The sequence below is a fragment of the Callospermophilus lateralis genome, unplaced genomic scaffold (genome assembly GCF_048772815.1).
Source record: "Callospermophilus lateralis isolate mCalLat2 unplaced genomic scaffold, mCalLat2.hap1 Scaffold_107, whole genome shotgun sequence".
Classification (NCBI taxonomy): domain Eukaryota; kingdom Metazoa; phylum Chordata; class Mammalia; order Rodentia; family Sciuridae; genus Callospermophilus; species Callospermophilus lateralis.
This window is the reverse complement of record NW_027510917.1, coordinates 4,233,943-4,257,175: the sequence shown is the minus strand read 5'-3', so window position 1 is coordinate 4,257,175 and position 23,233 is coordinate 4,233,943. Positions and strand designations below refer to the sequence as shown.

The window sequence follows — 23,233 nt, the reverse complement described above, 5'->3', positions numbered from 1 at the left end:
GTGACTTTGCCCAATGCCTTATTACTCAGTATGTGTAAAAACACAGGGCTTCTGATCTCACATAGTTATTTGGAAAATTAGGTGTGATAAATCAGGAAAAGTTCTTGTCAGAGCATCAGTTTGATGACTAGTACTTCAAACATGTTAAATGTTATGAACATCATCTTTATTACCAATATCATGTATTCATGGCTATTTTATAAGTGTTTGTGCAATCTTTTTCCATGTAATGCATTCACACATTAAAAACCTGTTAACAAGCTTTCTCACAATTCACGTTGGTCTGAAGAGGTACCCATTGGGAAGAAGAAGAGAGAAAAGGAAAATAAACAGAAAAATATTTACCATTGTATCTTCACCTTTATCTGTCTCATTCTATTCATAAGACCCAGAGGTAGAGTACTCACCAAAAATGGACCCCTGACTCTCTAGTTACCTGTTGCTATGAAGAAGAGTGGAAATGCACACTTCTTCCATTTCTCTAGAACTTGCTCTTTAATCTACTGCTATAGTAAGTGGACATAAACAAAATGTGTATTTTCAATATAAAGTGGGACATAAAAGTAACTTTTGTTGGTAGCAATTCAATCACAAGCTATGTCACAGAAAACAAGAAGAAAAAGGAAAGTTTCAAGCCTCAAAAATGGCTTTGTTAGATTTTGCCCTAACACAATATGTAGATTCTTTAGCCTCTTTCCAAATAGCCCAAGGATCTTCAAAAGCTAAAGCCACAGGGATGAATGTCTTTGTAAAGCATTGGGTCTGCATCACCTATTAAAAAAGCAATGTGTGTGTGTGATATATGTATGTGTGTGTGTGTATATATATATATATATATATATATATATATATATATATATATATATATATATACACATTTGTTGGCAAATGCCATGGCTTATGTATAAATAAACAAACAAGCATTCTGAGAATGCAGAATCATACAGAAGAGCTGCTGGCATTTATTTACCACTTGAGTCTCCCTCAGAGTCCTTCAGGAAAGCAGGAGAGTAGCACAATGTACCAGCAACAAAGGATCTTAAAATGTGTGTGCTGAGGTGAGACTATGTCTAGAATTCCAAAAGCTTTTGCAAATCTCTAAATAGAAGTCTTCAATTATTGTCTAGATACCCCAGATTTTCAAAAAATAGAACTGTATGTTGCACATGCTTAGGACACAACTTTTTTTACTAATATGTAATGGAGTCCTTTCTTCCTATACCAAGCTCCATTGTCCTCAGAGTGTATTGAAATGATTATAGCTAAATTTTCTTGAAGGAACTCTTTGGCCGCTACAATAAATGTGTTCCGAAACTTCAAGTTTATTATTAAGACCCTGATTATGTCCTTAATTTTAGATTTTTTTTATTCTCTGCATGGCATTTTAAAATATTTTTTAAAGACGAAAAGGGGAATTATGCCATGGAATAATGCACTAAATAATTACTTGCAGTAGATAGCACTTGCCACATGATGTGATACATTGCATTGGAATGTAGAATTAAACTGTTTGAGGCAGGGCCTGGAAACACATTGGTAAGAAGTACATTTGTATGTCATTCTGTCCTGCTCCAGGCGAGGTATGTGACACGCTTAGCATAAAACCAGTGTTTAAAGTCTCGTAAAAACAATTCCCTATATGCAGTTTCCCTTTCACTCTCATTGCTTAATTTAATTCCCAGAATAGCATAATGGGACCCTGACTGGTGTTGGTTTGGCAGGTAGGTAATTCCAACAGTTGTGCCACAGATTGAATTCAGTTAGTGGCAAAAAATAGGTTCAGTTCTTAGAAGAGGTAATTGGATTAGCTTTTTACTGAATCATAATTACTTCAACTAGCTTTAGAAGTTAAATTTCTCACAGTATCTGAAATGGAAAGTGCAATTCCAAGCTCATTGGACTTGAGAAAGTATCTTGAAATGAGCAGAGCACAAACAACCTTACTTTTGGAATGAGGAGAATCATGTTGGACACAATCAACTCTTAGGATGAAGACAGAGAAGTGACAGCTTTCATAAAGGAAAACTCCAACAATTGTTAGTATTAACAGGTACCACTGTTTATATCTCATTGTGATGAAACTGGATTTTTTTAGGGTTGGTCTGTATTTCAGAGCCAAATTAGAAAGATAAACTAAATCTATTACTTTAGCTTGAAGCTTTGAATGATTGCTGATGATCTGCCTAGCCTAGTTACATTCTTCAGAGGCACTTGGTGATTCAGACCTGATGTTTTGCCTTCCAAAGTCTGTAATGGTAACTTCAAATAACTTGACCTTGATACCTATTTGAGGATTCAGCTTAGTATTTCAGATGTGGAAATTACCAGCTTGCTATCTGACCATGACTTAACTCCTGATGAATATTTATTTTTAAAGCAGTTTGAACTGCACTGCTTCATGTTTGTCTCAGTATGTAATCAGAAATGGAGCAGGTTTGTGAGACCTGAACATGTGATTTCACCTGTTGACCAGAACCGCCCATCTTAAAGAACCCCACACTAGACTGAAGAAGCTACTGTTGAATTTCTTAATACTTTTTGAAAAGGCCATCTGTCATTTCAACTTGAAAATGAGTTCCATAAATGATGCTGGCCATCCTGTGTTCAGGCAACACATTTTGCAACTAAAGAAAGAGGGGGTTTGAATCCTTGATCTCTGTTTAGAGTTTGAAGAAATTTTGTAAATTATGTGTAGAATTATTAGAGCTAGAACTGGAATAACCTGTTTTAAGTCCCAATTTACTACCTCTAGCATTATTTCAGAAAGTTTCAAAAATCTCCAGATTTTTAGTTTTAGTTTCTTCTCATTTAAATGAGGCTAATTTAATATATTAGCAAGATGAAATGTAATTTAAAATTCTTAGAATCATAACCCATACCTGGTTTATCATAGATTCACAATAATAGTGTTGATGTAAAAATTTAACATCTCAGTTGTTTCCTCAAAAGAGAAAATTTGCAGTATCCATTCTACTTGAATGTTATTAGTTAATAATAAATGTTAGATTTAGAGATACTTTAGAGTTGCAGAATATGCTAACACAAAATATATCATTTTGCTATAAGGATTACGTTGACCCAAAGACATTAAGAAAAAAAAAAGAAAAAAAAGTAAGAAAGAAAGAAAAAGAGAAAATCAAGGTTGAGGATATAGCTCAGGGGTAGAGCACTTGCCTAGCATGTGAAAGGCCCTGGATTCAATCCCCAGGACTGTCATATAAGATTACATAAAATACAATAGTATAAATAGAATGTACAAGAAGGATACTCTGAACCTTTCCTTTTTTTTTCCTGAAAGCAGAAGAAAAAACTCTTATATGAAAAGTATTCTTACATATTATGAAGACAGTGACATTCTTAATATTGAGGAGGACAGGCAATTGAAACAGAGATAATTCTGTACAAAAACAAACAAAAATTAACATTCTGTAAATATTTAGTTATTTTTTCACTATTGCCTCTTTTTGTTCATCTTAGTTCAAAAGTATTCAGGCTTTGCAAAATTTTTTGGTTCCTCATTTCCTTAAGAATGCTCCTTATTACATAAATCTTAAATAAATGTGTGTGCCTTTCTCCTCTTAATCTGCCATAATATCAATTTAATTTTCAGACGTGGTAAAAAATTCTAAGATAGCATAAATGCAATTTTGCTTCTTTTACAATACCTATAGTCATCTCTCAGCATATATCTAAAAGAAATACTGAAAAAAATAGGTTTTTGATGAATCAATTTAAGATTTCAACTAAAACTATAATTCGTAGACCTGCCTGTGTGGAACTCAGGCTCACAGGGGAGCCAGTCTACGCCTCCCTTGCAAGGCAGACACTCACCAGAGCCTAGCCTCTGACTCAGGACTGACTCTTCCCACCAGCAGACTAGTGTGCCTCAGGCACAGGACCACCCCTTCCAACCAGCTGACTACCATGGCAGGCCAAGCCTAGTGGCCCAGATCCACCCACACCAGTCTTTGAGAGACCCAGGCTCACAGCCGGCCTGGTAACTCCCCCCCCCCACCTTCCAGGCGGGGCCAGACACCTGCCAGAGACTAGCCTGTGACGCAGGAACTCCCCTTCTGACAAGTAGACTACTAGGGAGGTTAAGCCCAGAGGCCCAGATTCAACCACTCTAACTTGCACAGATCCAGGATGCAGTAATATGCATTTAGGGACACCAGCAGGGTCTGGAAGCCCAACATCAAGGTGAGGTACAGACAATCTGCATAGGTACTAAAAGAATATAGGAAAGAAATTGTAATATCTCAGATGCACACTGCAAGAAAGGAAAACACACAGACAACATGAAAAAACAAGTGAGGAAAGTGCCCTGAACAAACCAGGACACTATAATAACAGAACCAATGGACAGCAAAGTTGATGAAATGTCAGAGAAGGAGTTCAGAAGATTCATAGTTAAAATATCTGTGAATTAAAGAATAACTTAAATGAGCAAATACAGGAAAAAAGTTGATCACTCCAACAATGAGATAAGAGAGCAAATACAGGTAGCAAAAGATTACTTCAAGAGAAAGATTCTGGGAAAAAAATAGTCAAAAATCCTTGAAATGAAGGATATAATAAATCAAATAAAAAACTCAGTAGAAAGCATAGCCAACAGACTAGATCACTTGGAAGAAAGAATACAGACAATGGAGACAAATTATACAATCCAGAAAATAAAGTTGATCACTCAGTAAAGATAGTTAGAAACCATAAACAGAACATCCAATAATTATGGGACAGCATGAAAAGACCAAATCTAAGAGTTATTGGGATAGAGGAAGGCACAGAGTTTCAAACCAAAGGAATGCACAATCTCGTCAATGAGATAATATCAGAAAATTTTCCAAGCATGAAGAGTGAGTTGATAAAAACAAATACAAGATCCTTACAGGACACCAAATGTACAAAATCACAATCAATCTACACCAAGATACATTATAATGAAAATACCTAGGATACAGAATAAGGATAGAATCTTAAAAGCTGCAAGAGAGAGGAATCAGATCACACATAGTGGGAGACAAATTCAAATATCAGCAGATTTTTGAACCCAGAGCCTCAAGGCCAGGAGATCATGGAACAACATATACCAAGCTCCAAAAGAAAATGGATGCCAACCAAGAATCTTATATCCAACAAAACTAAGCTTTAGATTTGATGATGAAATAAAAATCTTCCATGATAAACTAAAAGTTAAAAGAGTTTACAACTAGAAAGCCTGAACTACAGAACATCCACAGCAAAATATTCCAAGAAAAGGAAATGAAAAACAATGTTGAAAATCAGCAGAGAGAGGGATTACACTAAAGGAAAATCTAATCAGAGGAGATTCCGAGTCACATTAAATACCAAAAATAAACAAAAATGTTTGGGAATACAAATCATGTCTCAATAATAATACTGAATGTTAATGGCCTAAACTCACCAATCAAAAGACATAGATTAGCAGATTGGATTAAAAAAAGAAAAAGAAAGACCCAACAATATGCTGCCTCCAAGACACTCATCTCCAAGAAAAAGACATCCACAGACTGAAATTAAATGGTTGGGAAAAATCATAACACTTACATGGACTGCGGAAGCAAGCAGCGGTTTTCATCCTTATATCAAATAAAGTAGACTTCAAACTAAAGTCAATCAAAAAGGATAAAGAAGGACACTATATACTGCTCACAGGAACCATACACCAACAAGAATTAACAATTATAAATATATATGCCCCAAACAATGTAGCATCTACATTCATCAAAGAAAATTTTCTCAAGTTTAAAAGTCAACTAGACCACGAGACAATAATTTTGGGTGACTTTAACACACCTCTTTCATCACTAGATAGATCTTCCAAACAAAAGCTGAACAAAGAAACTATGGAACTCAATAATACAATCAGTAACTTAGACTTAACTGACATATATAGAATATTTCATCCTTCAAAGAGAGAATACACTTCTTCCCAGCAGCACATGGATCATTCTCTAAAATAGACCATATACTATGCTACAAAGTAATTCTTAACAAATATATAAAAGTAGAGCTACTACCCTGCATTTCATCAGATCATAATGGAATTAAATTAGAAATCAATGATAGAATAAGAAATAAAATCCACTCCAACACCTGGTGACTAAATAACATGCTACTGAATGAACAGTGGACTACAGAAGACACCAAGGAGAAGATTTAAAAAATTTTAGAGGTGAATGAGAACACAGATATAACATATCAAAATCTCTGGGACACTATGAAAGCAGTTCTAAGAGGAAAGTTCATTGCATGGAGTTCGTTTCTTAAAATAAGAAAACGTCAACAAATAAATGACTTAACATACATCTCAAAGCCCTAGAAAAAGAAAAACAAATCAATACCAAAAGCAGCAGAAGATAGGAAATAATTAAAATCAGAGCTGAAATGAATGAAATTGAAACAAAATAAACAAATGAAAAAATTGACAAGAACAAAAAGTTGGTTGTTTGAAAAAATAAAAAAAAACTGATAGACCCTTAGCCATGCTAACAAAGAGAAGAAGAGAGAAAACCCAAATCAATAACATACATGATGAAAAAGAAAATATCACAACAGACACTACAGAAATATAGAAGACAATTAGAAATTATTTTGAAAACTTGCACTCCAATAAAATAGAAAATATTGAAGGCATTGACAAATTTCTAGAGTTATATAATTTGCCCAAATTGAATCAGGATGATACACAGAATTTAAACAGCTCAATTTCCAGTGATGAAATAGCAGACATCATCACAAGTCTACCAATCAAGTAAAGCCCAAGACTGGACAGATACACAGCCAAGTTCTACATAACACCTTTAAAGAAAAACTAATACCAATACTCTTCAATTCATTTCAGGAAATAGAAAAAGAGGTAGCACTTCAAAACTCATTGTATGATGCCAATATCACTCTGATTCCAAAACCAGGCAAAGACACATCAACAAAAGAAAACTTCAGACCAATATCTCTAATGAATACAGATGCAAAAATTCTAAATAAAATTCTGGCAAATCAAATTGAAAAACATATCAAAAAGATCATGCACGATGGTCAAGTAGGATTCATCCAGGAATGCAAGGTTAATTCAACACATGAATATCAATAAATATAATTCATCACATCAATAGAATGAAAGATAAGAATCATATGATCATCTCAATAGACTCAGAAAAAGCATTTGAAAAAATATAGCACACATTTATGTTCAAAACAGTGGAAAAACTAGGTATAACAAGAACATATCTCTATATCCTAAAGGCTATCTATGCTAAGCCCCAGGCCAATATCATTCTAAATGAAGAGAAATTGAAGTCATTCCCTCTAAAAACTGGAACAAGACAGGGATGCCCACTTTCATCCCTTCTATTTAACATAGTTCTTGAAACACTGGCCAGAGCAATTAAACAGATGAAAGAAATTAAAGGATACACATAGGAAAAGAAGAACTCAAACTGGCACTATTTGCTGATGATGTGATTCTGTACCTAGAAGACCCTAAAAGTTCCACCAGAAAACTTCTACAATCAGTAAATGAATTCAACAAAGTATCAGGATATAAAATCAATGCCCATAAATCAAAGACATTTCTGTATATCAGTGACAAATCCTCAGAAAGGGAAATGAAGAAAACTACCCCATTCTCAGTAGCCTCAAAAAATTTGGAATGAATTTAATGAAGGAGGTAAAAGACCCATATAATGAAAATTACAGAACCCTAAAGAATGAAGTCAAAGAAGACCTTAGAAGATGAAAAGATCTACCTTGCTCTTAGATAGACAGACTTAATATTATCAAGATGACCATACTTCCAAAAGCACTCTACAGATTTAATGCAATTCTGATCAAAATCCCCAAGACATTCTTCATAGAAATATAAAAAGCAGTTTAACAATTCATCTGGAAAAATAAAAAGCCCAAAATAGCTAAAGCAATCCTTAACAGGAAGAGTGAAGCAGGTAGCATAACTATACCAGACCTTAAACTATATAGGATAGAGAAATAGTAACAAAAACAGCATGGTATTGGCACCAAAACAGACTGGTAGACCAATGGTACAGAATAGAGGACACAGAGATTAACCCACAAAATTACAATTATCTTATATTAGACAAAGGTGCCAACAACATGCATTGGAGAAAAGATAGCCGGTTGAACAAATGGTACTAGGAAAACTGAAAATCCATATGCAACAAAATGAAATTAAACCCCTATCTCACACCATGCACAAAACTCAAGTCAAAATGGATCAAGGACTTAGGAATACAACCAGAGACTCTGCATATAATATAAGAAAAAGTAGGCCCTAATCTCCATGATGTGGGATTAGGCCCCAACTTCCTTAATAATACTCTGGTGGCACAAGAATTAAAATCAAGAATCAATAAATGGGATGGACTCAAACTAAAAAGTTTCTTCTCAGCAAAAGAAACAATCTGTGAGGTGAATACAGAGCCTACATCCTGAGAGCAAATCTTTATCTCTCACACATCAGATCACTAATCTCTAGGGTATATAAAGAACTCAAAAAGTGAAACATCAAAAAAAACCCAAATAACCCTATCAATAAATGGGCCAAGGACCTGAACAGACACTTCTCAGAAGAAGATATACAATCAATCAACAAATATATGAAAAATGTTCATTATCTCTAGCAATTAGAGAAATGCAAATCAAAACCACTTTAAGATTTCATCTCACTCCAGTCAGAATGGCAGCTATTATGAAGACACACAACAATAAGTTCTGGCGAGGATGTGGGAAAAAATGTACACTCATACACTGCTGGTGAGACTGCAAATTGGGACAGCCAACATGGAAAGCAGTATGGAGAATCTTTGGACAATTGGAAATGTACCCTCTATTTGACCCAGCTATCCCTCTCCTTGGTCTGTATCCAAAGGACTTAAAAACAGCATACTATAGGGACACAGCCACATCAATGTTTATAGCAGCACAATTCACAATAGCTAAACTGTGAAATCAACTAGATGCCCTTTAATTGATGAATGGATAAAAATGGAATATTATTCATCAATAAAAGTGAATAAAATCATGGCATTTTCAGGTAAATTGATGAAATTAGAGAAGATAATGCTAAGTGAAATTTGCCAATCCCAAACCATCAAACACTGAAAGTTTTATTTGATATAAGGAGGTTGATTCATAGTGGGGTAGGAAGAGGGAGCATGGGAGGTACAGACGAACTCTAGATAGGGCAGAGGGGTTGAAAGGGAAGGGAGGGGGCATGGGGTTATAAATGATGGTGCAATGTGATGATCATTATTATCCAAAGTAACATGTATGAAGACATGAATTGTTGTGAATATACTTTGTATACAACCAGAGATATGAAAAATTGTACTCTATATGTTTAATAAGAATTAGAATGCATTCTGCTGTCATATATAAATAAATTTTAAAGATAAATAAAATAAATATAAATTTCTTAGAACAAAAACTATAATTTGTATAATTTGTATAAGCAATGAATGAATTATTTTAGTATATAATTAAATCTATAAATATATGTTAAATATACAAAACTAAAATATACAGAATTATAAACATAAATATGTATTATAGACATAAAGTCATCTTACTGATTTCAGCAGCTATGACAGTAAGATTGTGCCATTGAGATAGTTCACGGTCAAGTGGTTTTGATGTGTAAAGCGATCCATTTCCAGAATATATATTAAAGATCCGATCAAGGTCAGTATGGCGATCCAAAGAAAATCTGAACGTAGAGGCCAAAGAAAAGCACATGGCAATGTTATTGAAGTGTTACAGGAGAAAATGGTAAAATTAAAAGACACACATATTACTAATAATTATCAGAAGAAACACAGTACTGATCTAGAATGTAGAGTTTCATGAGTTAATCACAGAAATACACTCTCTCCAAGTACTTGGTTCTGTATAGAAATGCTAGTGTTCTAAAATCTCTGCTCTTAAAATCATTGTCTATTTTCATGTGAACTAATATTGATATATTTGACCATAACATAGTATGCATTAATGTGGTTACATTGCTTTATTTAGTAGTGGAGAATTACTGCAGTAATCCATTGCAACAGATCAATCCCAGAAGCTCAGATTTTTCTTAATAACAAAATTGGAGATAACAGTAGGTTCATCAAACTGGTTGGGCATCAACTAATGGTGTTTGGGAGCTTCAGAGTATGATATATACATAGCTTCAGTTTCTAACCACATGTATTATAAAATGTATAACTTTAAAATAGTATAATTCCAGATGAGAAATCTTCATACATCTGTATTAAAATAGGCAGCAATTGGTTATTGTGGCATTGTATTGTATATCATTCTGAAATCTAATACCAGGTTTTTCAATCTTAATGATGTCATTGGGATAAATCCCATTTTTTTAAAAAAAACACACTACATGTTTTAGCCTTCACAAATAAAGCAAATAATTTTATCCCTATATCTAGAATAATTCCCAAATTCCACCCCAGATTGACAAAATTAGTTTACTACTGAAAGACCCAAGATACATTTTATCTCCTCCTTATAGTCTTCCATGATCACCTAAATTTCAAGAATCTATCTGCTTCCTACCTAAAGTAACTGTACAACTATATCTGTCATTTATCTCATGTATTTGGAATTTGTTTCATTCCAAATCTAAAACAGGAATTTAAACTTGAAAACAATGTGCCTACTGACCACTATCATAATATATCTACTACTGTAACTTTAGTAGGCAGTTAGTGAATATTATTTGATTCTCATATTCTTCTCCAATGGAATGAAAACTCCTTGAATAATATGTTAATATCTGATATGGTTATCTAAAAATATTTATCCAATGTAAGAAAGAATGACAGAATTATTAGGAATTTTGGCAAATAGAAGTTCCCTTATTTATATAGAAATGTGATGTGAAGTTGAAATATGTACATTAATAGAAAGCTTTTGTTATCATGTATCATGATTTTGCCAAACACAGTTTTTGTGTTTTTCTTAGTTTTTTGCAGTTCAGTTTAAAGAAGCAATAATAAGATTTAGAGTATTATGTGATATTATCTTGAAGATGTAGAGAAACTACAGCCCTTCTTTTTCAAATATTATTCAAAATATAATTTTATTTTCTGATTCTTAATCAACAAATTATATGTTAACTTTCATTTTTCTTTTAAAATCATTTCCAAGATACATGTTTTCAGTAAAACTTTTTGATTACTGCATTACCATTTAGGATATATGACATAATTTGTAACATGTCCAGAATGATGACATAAATACATTAGACTTGCAAGGCTATTTTATTTCTTTGAATATATAAAATTGTCCTTTTATATCTACTGGAAATTAGAACCAATGCACATTCTCCTTTAAATCATTTCTAGATTGTTTATAATACCTATTATAAGATAAATGCCATATCCTACACAAGTAATTATTGTGCTATACTATTTAGGAAATAATGACAAGAAAAATGTCTTCATACATTCAGTACAAACAAAATTATTCCAAAAACTTTCCATTGATTTTGTTTGAATTGGTAGATGCAGAACCTGTAGAATATATAAATTTACTACATATATGTGCATACTTATCCACAATATTTATATTTATTTGATTATATACATAGTATAGTATATCACATGTATACATTGTATCTGCTTGTTCTACAAAAATAATAAGATATAAGAGTATGCCTTCCTACTTTCTACAACAAGGTGATACAAAGCCATACCTATTGGCATTGTATATTCTATGCATGAATGGACTCTTCCTGGTCCTTTGATTTGTGTTTTCATTAAACATTATATTTATTGTGTTTTTAAGTACCTATATATAGATTTTAATATAAAATAGCCATCAATCTATGTGAGGATGGAATGTATATTTCACTTTGTGGAGATATATCTTTATATCAGGACTTAATACTAGTCAACTTAATTTTGTATCATCAAAACTCTGATGTATCATTTTTTAAAAGGATCATTTTGAAATCAGGGACCCAGAACAGAGACGGCTGATGTTAGTTAGAATTTCTGCCAAGAAAATGCTTGGTAAGTATTTAAGGGGTAAAATTAAACATGTATATTAGTTATTTTAAAGCTTAAAGAAAAATTCAGGGAATGCAGCTACTTAGATGAAGACAAGTGGACTGGAGGGGTGATATTCATAGGGAAGTCCTGCTGGCAGTTGGGAGAAATATGTGAATATTATGTACAGTTTTCTTCTGCAGCATGTAAACTGTGATGCTGCACATCAATCCAAGAAATAGTATTTATGCATAATTATATAATTAAATAAAACCATACATACATTTGTCACTGTATATAGTATGACTTCACTTGAAAGTTGGCAGAATTTATACAATTTTCAAAGTAAGTCTGACCAGAGTCAGGTGAATGATTCATGAGTACATACAGAAATTGTACAGCAAACCTTTAAACTCATACTTTACTAGCTCATGTGGAAGCAAAATCAACCTGCTGAGAATTAAGGAAACAAATGAAATCCAGAACACATGATGGAAAAACAGACTAAAGTAAGCGCTCACTTTGATGATGAATATTAGGTATATCTGTGTTTCCTTGCTATGTCAGTGCAAATGTCAATGCAAACTTTGAGTCTTTCTCATTTTTATGTGTCTATCACATCTCACATGTTTTGATTGCCATAATAAAGAAAAATGTTGAGTGACTGATATTTCTGGAATGTCCTTGCATTTTTTGAGACAGCTAAACAACAACAACAAAGCCAAAAACCGAGAACAATGCAAAAATTCCCTTCTTTGATGACTAGAGTATAAGTACAATTTGTAAAAATTATGAGAAAACTGAATTATAACACAATCACATTATTTTTAACCATTTATATTTATCTCACATACAAATATCATGGCTTGGTTGCAACATGAATGTACATCTAAAAAAGTATTCTTGAGCCCAGGCACAGTGATGTACATTTGTAATCCTAGTGGGAGGTTGACACAGGAAGAGTTCAAAGCCAGTTTCAGCAACTCATTGAGACCCTGTCTCTAAATAAAATACAAAATAGGCTGGGGATATGGCAGTGGTTGAGTGCCTCTGAGTACAATCCCCAGTACCTCGTTTCCCCCAGAAAACAACAAACACTTTAAGGAGACAAACAGATGATACAAGCCAGACTTCAGTCTATAGAATGTGATAAGAATAAGCTATAACCCTTGTGCACACCTGCTCCCAGATATTTAAAGCCAATTTACCTTAAACACTGGGCTCACCAAATTTATGTATAACTTACAGAAAAACTCCTGTAGTATTTAATTGCATTAAATGTTTCAAATAGAATTTCATAATCTCTATGTGAATTTCAATTTCTTCTGTTTCATCTCAAACACAGGCATAATTACCTAATGGGGCTGGAAGCAGAGTCTGGATCCCTTGCCATTACAGTCCCGATTATTGTGCCCACTTCAATATCTTCATGAACCTCAAAGAGGTAGGAGGACCTGCTGAAAACAGGAGGTTCATCTATATCTTCCATAGAGATTTTCACAATTGTGGTGTCTTTGAATGGTCCTAGATAATAAAAACGTGGGTCCACATGGGTATTTTCTGCTTCAACCTTCAGCGTGTAAAGTCTCCGGCTCTCATAGTCAAGTGGCTGTAAAAAGACAAATGTCATTCAATTAAAGTGAGGGGAATTGTATGACATGCTCATTTCAAGTTAGAGAATGATTTTTAAAATCCAGGTTGAATGCATTTGATTTGCTTATTAATAAGTTTAGAAAGTAGCACAGATAATTATATAATCCTTAAATATTGTTTAGGATTCAATTTTTACTTTTTATATATTCAAAATGTAACACTTTGGAACTTAAGAAAATGAGATTTTAAACCTTGCAAAAAATTGGGCTATATGTTCAAACCTATCTCATAGGTGGTGATTCCCTACAAAAAAAATGGACTGGCAGATTATGTATATGTTGGCATGCACACATGTGTGTTTTGAGGTATTGGGTACTGCTAAATTTTTCTAAGCAAAAAAAAGTGAAGCTGGGTTTGGTGACATACACCTCTAATCCCAGCAGCTTAGGAGGCTGAGGCAGGAGGACTGTGAGTTCAAAGTCAGCCTCAGCAAAAGTGAGGTGCTAAGCAACTCAGTGATACCTTATCTCTAAATAAAATACCAAATAAGCCTGGGAGGGGCTGTGGATATAGCTCAGTTAGTGGAGTGCTTACTTTGCATGTGTAAGGCCCTGGGTTTAATCCCCAGCATCAAAAAAAAAAAAAATAGCGCTAGGGTTTTTTCTCAGTGGCTGAGTACTCCTGAGTTCAATCCCTGGTACCAAATTTTTTTTTAAATTTTAAATTTACAAAATCTTGGTGATAAATTTCCATACTTGCTTGAAATTGTCAAAATAAAGAAAATCTCAGGAATAAGAAAGGACAATATCCTGTACAACCACAAGAATGAGAAGTTATACTTCATGTATATATAACATGCCAAAATACATTCTACTGTCACGTATAAGTAAAAATAACACATAAAAAAGAGAGCAAAGATTTAATAGCAAGTTGGCATGAGGATGCATTAATAAACAAAAAAGGGGCTTTAAATATCAATATAGTTTAACTGTCACAAATAAAGAACTATGTCTCTCACCTCACATTCACTCTGAAAGATAAGTTTTATTAACAGAGAAGACATTGCTGAATCAGACTTCCTCCATTTTCTTTTTCATTTTTAGATGCACAAGATTCTGTTTGCATGAGTGCTACATTCTGGTCATGGAAAATAATAAAGCTGCTTTGCCCTTTGCTGGTCACTGTTTAATGAAGGTTGAGTACCTCCTGCCTTGCCATGCACTCTCAGGAGAGTTTTCTTATTAACCAGTGCCTCAGTGGTTACTTGATGGTTGGCATTTCATTAGAAATTATTGTTTTTTTAAATTTTCCCTGCATTTTCTCATAAGATGGCACTGATCCTACAATAACATTACTGGTTACCTTAAAATTGTATCACTGAACATATGTTAGCAGAAAAGTTTAAATTACATAGCATAAGGGGAAATTTGAACAATTGAATTATGTTCCAATCCATTCTGTTTTTATTAGCATCTCTAGTTATTGCTTCATGAATCTGGATGGTGTACTACATTTTATGCTTCCAACTATAATGATATATTGATCTTATTAGCTATTAAGCATTTTCTTAAGAAAATAATGTTATTATTGTGGCCTTTTATTAATATGACTTGAAAAAATAATCACACATACATTAACTTTTTAAATTTTGTAAAATCTCAAGACTCATGTTTCAATCAATAGAAACACAGTGAACATGTCTAAGAAGCTTTTTGGCTTTATATCCTTCTTAAGTAAACTATGAATTACATTCAAGCATGGCAGTGATATATCTTTTAATGGATAATGCATGAGTGAAAAGTACATAATGAAACCTCAACTCTCTAAACACATGATGCTTTTTTCTGCTGATGCAGAGCACCTTTTTCATGGTTATGATGCCTTCCTGGGTGTCCTTTTCAGTTATAATGTCAAACATATCAGTCCCATCACCATCAATAATTCTGTATTCTACTTCAGCATTTTTCCCAGTGTCGGCATCGGTTGCTTTCACACTTCCAACAGCTGTGCCGACTGGGGAAGATTCAAGAACCCGAACATGAATGGTGTCTGCAGAGAATAAGAAGAGATGAATACAGAGATTTCTGAACAGAATTTTCAGAAGTAAAATGTATCTGAGAATCCTGTAAATCTTAAACTCTACATTAGATGTTGATTGATTCATTCTTTGAGTATACCAATTATGGTTAACATTCTATTAAAGTCTAGGAGCATGAGGGCTTTGACTTGTGTGTGTGTGTGTGTGTGTGTGTTAAAATGAATACTGAGAACCAACCTCTAATAGTATCAGGAGTTCTGGTTTTGAAAATAAGCATGTTGTCTTTTTTTTCTTTTGCTTTGAGTGCAGTTATATATCTATGTGTGTTTATACAATCACAATAAATCACAGGATACACAGTGACTATTTCTATTTAATTAATTTTGCTATGCTGTATTTGGTAATTTTCTTCTCTTCCTTTAGCTGCAAGACAGAACGTTCCAAAATTCCAGTGAAATCAGCTGTAACAGGTAGGAATCTAATTTCTATTTGTGACAACAAAAAACAAAGGAAAGTTTATGGCAGAAATATCAAGATGCCCTTCTCAGAGTCAGAGAAAAAAAAAACAACACTAAAATCTGACAAACTCACCTTCCTTCCAGAGCAAAACAAGAATTTATCTAAGCCCTTGGTGTACCTGGATGTGCTTCCAGCTTGAACAACCTCTACTGCTAATGAGATTTATGTTTAGCACCTGGTCATAAACTACATATTTCTGACAGGTTAATCGACTGGAAGCACAGTTCTGATTATTGCGCCTTCTTGCTCATAAACCTTAAGTAATTCACCTTAATATACATAATAAAGTTCAGACCTCTTGTCTAGCCATGTTATTGCCTACATATATCTTTCCTAACATATTTGGCTTTTGTTCACTTTCATGAAAGATTTGCATCGAACTAGACCATTTAGTTTTTTCTGACCCCTACTTTCTTTCTAACATCATTCTATGTATTTTTCTCATGCTATTTCCCTCAAGTAAAATCCTCTCCCAATTATACAAATATATTTAAAATGCAGTTTGTCAGAAGGAAGTAGCACTTTCATGGGTGAAGCACTTCAGGAATGGTGTTATGCCAAGGGGTCGGGGGCAGGGGGCAGCTCAGAAGAAATAAACCTGCTGACAGCATGATTTTAGAAATCTAGCCTCTAGAACTGTGAGATGATAAATTTCCTTTTCTTTAGGCTACCAAGCCTATGGAATTTCTGTGGCAGATGTAACAACCTAATACAGGCATATACATTCACTCAGTTTTAAAAGTAATTTTCTAGGAGAACATTGTGAAAACTCAGTTTTCATCACATACCAGTTGGTCTCAGAGGGTATTTTCTTACCTTTTTCTCTGTTTCTGGTATCACACTATGGAAAGTCAGTTAACTCATTTCGTGACTACTCTCCTACTGCCTCTCCTGGCCTTTTTCATCACTTCACTTTGGAACACCTGAGCCCTGGGTATTTGGATGGTTCCCTTGATCACCTCCTTCAAGTACTTGCCCAACTCTGACCTTCTCAGAAACATTCCATCAGTAACCTAATTGCAAATAGACTGGTCAGAAACAGTAATACCAGTCGTGCTTCTTACCTCTTTCCATTGCCAGGCACTATACTATCTACATACCTATTTATGTGTGCCACAAGGACATAAAACATAGGCTGGTTGAATTTTTTCACCAATGTTTTCCCTCTGAATATTATAAGCACTATATGATGATTGCTCCCATTTTACTTAAGGTACAACAAAAGATCCATAGGCTGACTTTTCCTAATTTTGCTCTTTCATTCTCTCCCTTAATTTATACTTAGGAGTAACATCTTTCTCCTTGAGGTTTTCCTACATGTTTTTCTTATTTCAGTTTAATACATTTTTCCTCCTCATAAAAAATTACCCATTTAAATCTATAGAACTGCTTATTATTTGTTTGATATATGCCTGTATCATCAATCTTCTAGTGCACAACTAGAACTCTAGCCTTCTTACTTCAAGAACTTTCTTTAAAAAATTAAATGTCATACAGTCAACAAATCAATCTATTAAAATACAGAAAAATGTCCTTTGTGAAATGCAAAAATCATCACAATACAGAAAGAATACAAAAATGATCACTACAATACAGAAAGAACTCATTATGAAGGTCAACGGTTTAACTTCATTTGTTTTAGAAAGCCTAAAATCTGATCTCTGCTAAAAACCTTAGTATTTTTATTATCTATTTTCAAATCTACAGTACATAAGAAATGCAGCCAAGCTAATGTGTTCTCAACTAAGTATCAGTTAACCATCCACAAAATTACAAATATATGATATGTTTGGAAAACAAATATAAATAATATGAATGATTTGATTTATATGTACATAAAACTTAATGATATCCATTTTGAGATTACATATTTTTTTAAGCAGATAGCATTTATTGCAATATGATCAAGGACTATTTTATGAGGCAAGTTTGAGTAAAATTTTTAAAACAGTATTTATTAAACTCTTTGACTATGCCACAAGCTAAACATTAGCATAAAATGGTAAATTAAAATCTTTATATTTTTGAAAAAAACTTGAAAGAAAAATATCAAAATTAACTTATAAATGTTCAAATTAAGAAGAAAATAAAGTTGAGGGGAAAATCCTACAATTGAAGAAGTAATGAAGTAAAATGTGGTGCACAGAAAATACTACCAAAAGAAGATAATTTATCAATTTGTATACTTATAAAAAAATAAAGACAAGATAAAATTAAATTAATAGTTCAAGCTTGAAACAGGAAAATGACATAAACACAAAGCTAAAGAAATAGGAGATAGTAAAAAAATATAGAAACTAATAAAGTTGATACATATAAAAGGAAGAGATTAAAAATATAAAACATTGGGCTGGGGATGTGGCTCAGGTGGTAGCTCACTCGCCTGGCATGCGTGTGGTGGGGCCCGGGTTCGATCCTCAACACCACATACAAACAAAGATGTTGTGTCCGCCGAAAACTAAAAAATAAATATTAAAAAATTCTCTCTCTCTCTCTCTCTCTCTCTCTCTCTCTCTCTCTCTCGCTCTCCCTCTCTCACTCTCTCTTTAAAAAAAATATAAAACATTGTTTCTTATATTAAAGACCTTACAAAACAATCAAATGTCTGGAAACGTTTCTTATGGAAAAGGAAGAAAAAGAAAAACCTATTATTAAAAATTTTACAGAAAAAGACTACAACTGCAGAAGATTGAAAAATTAGAAAATATTAGAAATATTGTATGTTGAAAAATGAATACAAATAATTTAAACTATACCAAACCCTACTAATGAAGAAGTAAAGGATGATTTTAAAATCATCTACCATTCAGACACAAGTAGCTCATTTTTCAAAGAACAGAAAATTCATGGACCAGAAAATTCTAGTTTTATGCAAAGTCTTCCAGAGAACAGAAAGGAAAGACTGTTTTCTAACTCACTATATGAGATCAGTATAACCCTGGTAAAGAAAGCAAATGATAAGTGTTTGGTGGGTAATATAGTATGGTCAAAATTTCAAGTCTACCACATGTAAATACTCAGTCCATTTTTTTATATTTCATAATCTCAATTGTAAAGTTCAGTTTATGCCAAATATTTTTTCTAATCACTTTTCTATTGTTATGCCAGATTTGTGGGACCCCAATAGACCTCCAGGAGCTGAATCCGATGCAATCACACAAAAGTCTTTATCTCAAGCCTGGACTCACAACTGTTCCCGATGCAGTGTTTTAGGGAGTGAGTCCTGGTCCTTTGTTCAGTGAGATTTTATAGATTTTGGGGGGATACTCTATGTGTCACAACATCACACAGCAAATCATTCCATACTGTGGGAAAATCAAACAACAACTCTTAACATTGATTAGCACATTCAATGGCGGGAACAAATTGGGTAGGGGTGACTGGTTAGTACAATAGGGGGATTCATTTGAACTGATTGGTTTAGGCCGTGAGGGGTATATGTGCTAAACTACCTGGTTCCCCAACATGTTATCAACCACCATAAACTACTTGGGGGTCATCTGGCATTCCAAGTATTTTCCCTGTCTCATGCTGATTGGAGGTTGCTAGGGGGGTTGCTATGGGTCCTCACCTAGCCTAACTGAATCAGGGACACCTGGCACCAGCGACCTCTCCTGTTATTTACAGACAAACAACTCAGCAGGGTGGGTAAGTGCCTAGGAGTGCTCTGTGGGTTTTTCCAAGGACAAGGATCATGCCCCCTCCTTGGACAGGCTTTGTTCTGAGGTAGAGTCCGGTTTCTCAAAAATGGAGTCACATTAGTTTCTCACTATCAAATTTCTTACTCTTTGAATTTCATCATCTTTTCCATTAGTCTTTAGGAGATCTCATTTTGCTTTTGGTTATCATATCTTCTTACTGACTTCCAGTGTGTGAGTTCAGGCTTTGTTTTCACTCCATTGATACTTTACAGGAACACTAGTCAGTTCTTTCAGAGTATCTTCAAATTGGGTTTGTCTGATATTTTCTCATGAGTAGATTAAAGCTATGCACCTTTGTGAGATATATCCAAAAGGGATGTGTTGTCCGTATGTCATAACTTATCAGGGAGTACATGCTGTCAATTTTTCTTAGGACTGATGAAGTTAACCTTGGTCACCTGGCTAAAGTGTTTCTGCCAGGTAATTAATGTCATCAAAATTGATGATAAAATTATTTTTAACCATGACTACTTACTCTAGCCTCTATGTTTTCTTTTACTTTTTCATGTTAGCTTGGACTTCTTTGTATTCTTAGACACAACCTTAGATTCTGAAAGTTGGTCTGCTGTGAACTTGCTATTATAGCTCTGGTGAAGTAACAAAAATTATTTATCATTTTATTTAATTTCTTGATTTGTACAGGACAATATCCATTACAAGGTGTATATTTCATTTTGATTATAATTAGTGATATTCCTGTTAATTTCTAGTACATTCTGAGACTTAAATAGGATATTGTTCATGCTCCATTGGTTCACACCAAGGGGAACCCTAGTTTTAGAACTGTATTGTTATAATTGCAATGATTATCTCTCAGTATTTTTCCTCAGTAATTTGTTGGAAAGTATATATGTGGATAAAGGTGTATGCATATTTGCAAATACATATATTTGTTTTTTCCTAAGATATTAATTAAAATATTTTCAAGGTGTTCTGTAATTTTCTGAAAAACTACAATTGAGATGGAGCCTTCATCAAAATATAAACTTTGGTCTTCTGTCAAATAATCTAAATAGATTTATTAAAAATACATATGTTGCTGAGCACAGTGGCACAAGCCTATAATCTCAGTAGCTCAGGAGTTTGAGGCAGAAGGATCCCAAGCCAGCCTCAGCAATTTAACAAGGCCATAAGCAACTTAATGAGACCCTGTCTGAAAATAAATAATAAAAGGGCTCCAGATGTAGCACAGTGGTTAAGTACTCATGGGTTCAATTCCCAGTACCAAAAAGGAAAAAAAAATGTTGTACACATATCACAGTTGGTTTCATGGCACGTCAATTTCAGTAGTTAATTCATTCAAAATACTTTTATTCAGGGTCCTACATGTATACTTTAATAATGCTTCTTTTTCAGAATTACTCGAAAACCATTCTTAGGGCAAGATTTATTGAGTATTTTTCAAAATTAAAAAGTGTTTCTCTACATTTTAAACACATGGAAGAATGATTTATTCATACTTTATTTATTTGCATGTCCTGTGTGTTGAATACAAGTATTTCAGTTTGTCAAGTTCACTGAAATTGATTTAATTGAGAGCCAGTCTGTTCTCCCTACAAGAGCATTTACCACATAGGGCATGCAGCAGAGGAGAGCTGGAAAAGGTGCAAAGATTGTTACTTACACAGTGACTAAGGCAAAGGAGCACCTGTCACCCATCTTAAGTTTAATTTCTCCTTAAAGACATCTATTTGCATGCTTCTTATTTTTTATCTTACAGTTGATGGATCTTTAATTATGTGGTATGCTTCCCTATCAATTCCAATTTATAGTTGTTTTAAATTCATTCTCAGGTGTCAGATTGAATCATCTGCTTCTCTTTTAAAGTTGAGGGCAGATAAATAATTCTTCCTGGTAAGTATGCTCTGGCCAAGGCAAGAATGTGAGGAGACAGGTAATTGCCATTTCTGTAAAGCATACAAAGAATTGTAATAAGCAAGTAAAAATCTAGACAGTGATGTTGCAGAGAAGGTTCCCTGAAAACTGAACAAAATATATGGTTACTTTAATAAACATGCTTTTGCACAGCACCTGAATTGTCATTATTAAAGATTTCAAAAGATTTTGAGTTATTTCTGTGTTGTTGTTGTTGTTTTCTGCTTCTGACATTTGAGACTGATATTTCAAGTCACTTGTTCTACCATACATTTGATCAATAGGACTTTTCACTGGAATATTAAAAACATTACAGATTGGTGCACCAGAATTGAAATCATCGATACCTCAATGTGGGTAAGAAACATTGGAGGACAGACATAAGACAGGCAAAGTAAGAAATGTGACACAGACTTCCCTAAGAGCCACACAAGAAGTGGCAGAAATCAGCGAGAGGGGAAGACAGGCAAATTTTTCACCTTCAGTTTTTGAATTTAGCCCCAAATAGCTACTGTTTTGTTTTGTTGATTCAAAAACAATGAGGTTCAAAGAGCTGTAATTTGTCTTTATCCTTTGTTCCCTGCCCTTGTTGCTATTCACATTTATATAAGAGTGCTCTGATTTTCCAGAGTTGAGATAAAAAAGCACCACACATGTGAATCAACAAAATAATTTAACATTAGTTTAATTTTTTATTTGCTTTCTGTGCAATCTTATGGTAACATCTCTATGCTGCATAATAATCTCAAACAATACTTGCTTCAAGAAAAATGACACAATTATGCATGTTTATAAACCATTCCATTGTATAATGTTTAAAAGATGTTTTTTATTGAGCTTAACAGGAAGAAATTAAAAACTAGATAAAGCTCCTTGGAGGCAACTGCAGAGTAGTTAAGGAAATTATGCAATGCTAAATGGGCATTTAGGAGAAAGCAGAGGAGAATTGAAAGTCACACTAGAGACTGAGGAAGTGCTAAGCCTTTGGAATTGAAGATACTCATCAGAGGAAAGAGAGAAACCTATATTTGTGAACCCTGGAGACCTTATCACAAACTTAGCTTTGGGCATTTAAGTTAAATTGGAGCAAACAGAGATTCTTCATAATATATTAGTTTCCTGTTTATACCATTGAGGAAAGTAGCATGACAAAGCTTTCAGATAGGCTGCCAGTGATCCCCATAGTTTTTAGAATTTATCTTTATACATTTCTTTGAAATTGTCTCTGAGTTAATTGGCATCAACAGTTATGCAGAATTGCAATGTGTACAAACATAAAAAGTATATAGGTTTGGGGAAGGTTATGATAAACCTTAAGTTAATCATTCTTAGATATAGTACTATTCAGTCTTCTGACAGACAATATGTCTCACCTGAAATTTTAAGTGCATTAAAAATTCTTAAACAACAGCCTAATTTTCCATACCTCACTTATTTAAACACACAGACACACCACACACGAACACACAAAAACACACACA

General features: G+C 33.7%; 1 protein-coding gene across 1 annotated transcript in view; it reads right to left on the bottom strand.

Annotated features, from left to right (window-relative positions):
* Positions 1–23,233, bottom strand: part of LOC143388518 (cadherin-10-like) — a 94,226-nt gene that overhangs the window by 52,418 nt on the left and 18,575 nt on the right. Inside the window, 3 exon segments of the mRNA XM_077108002.1 lie at positions 9,609–9,745; positions 13,382–13,635; positions 15,481–15,668. Of these exon segments, the coding sequence (XP_076964117.1) occupies positions 9,609–9,745; positions 13,382–13,635; positions 15,481–15,668 (579 nt within the window).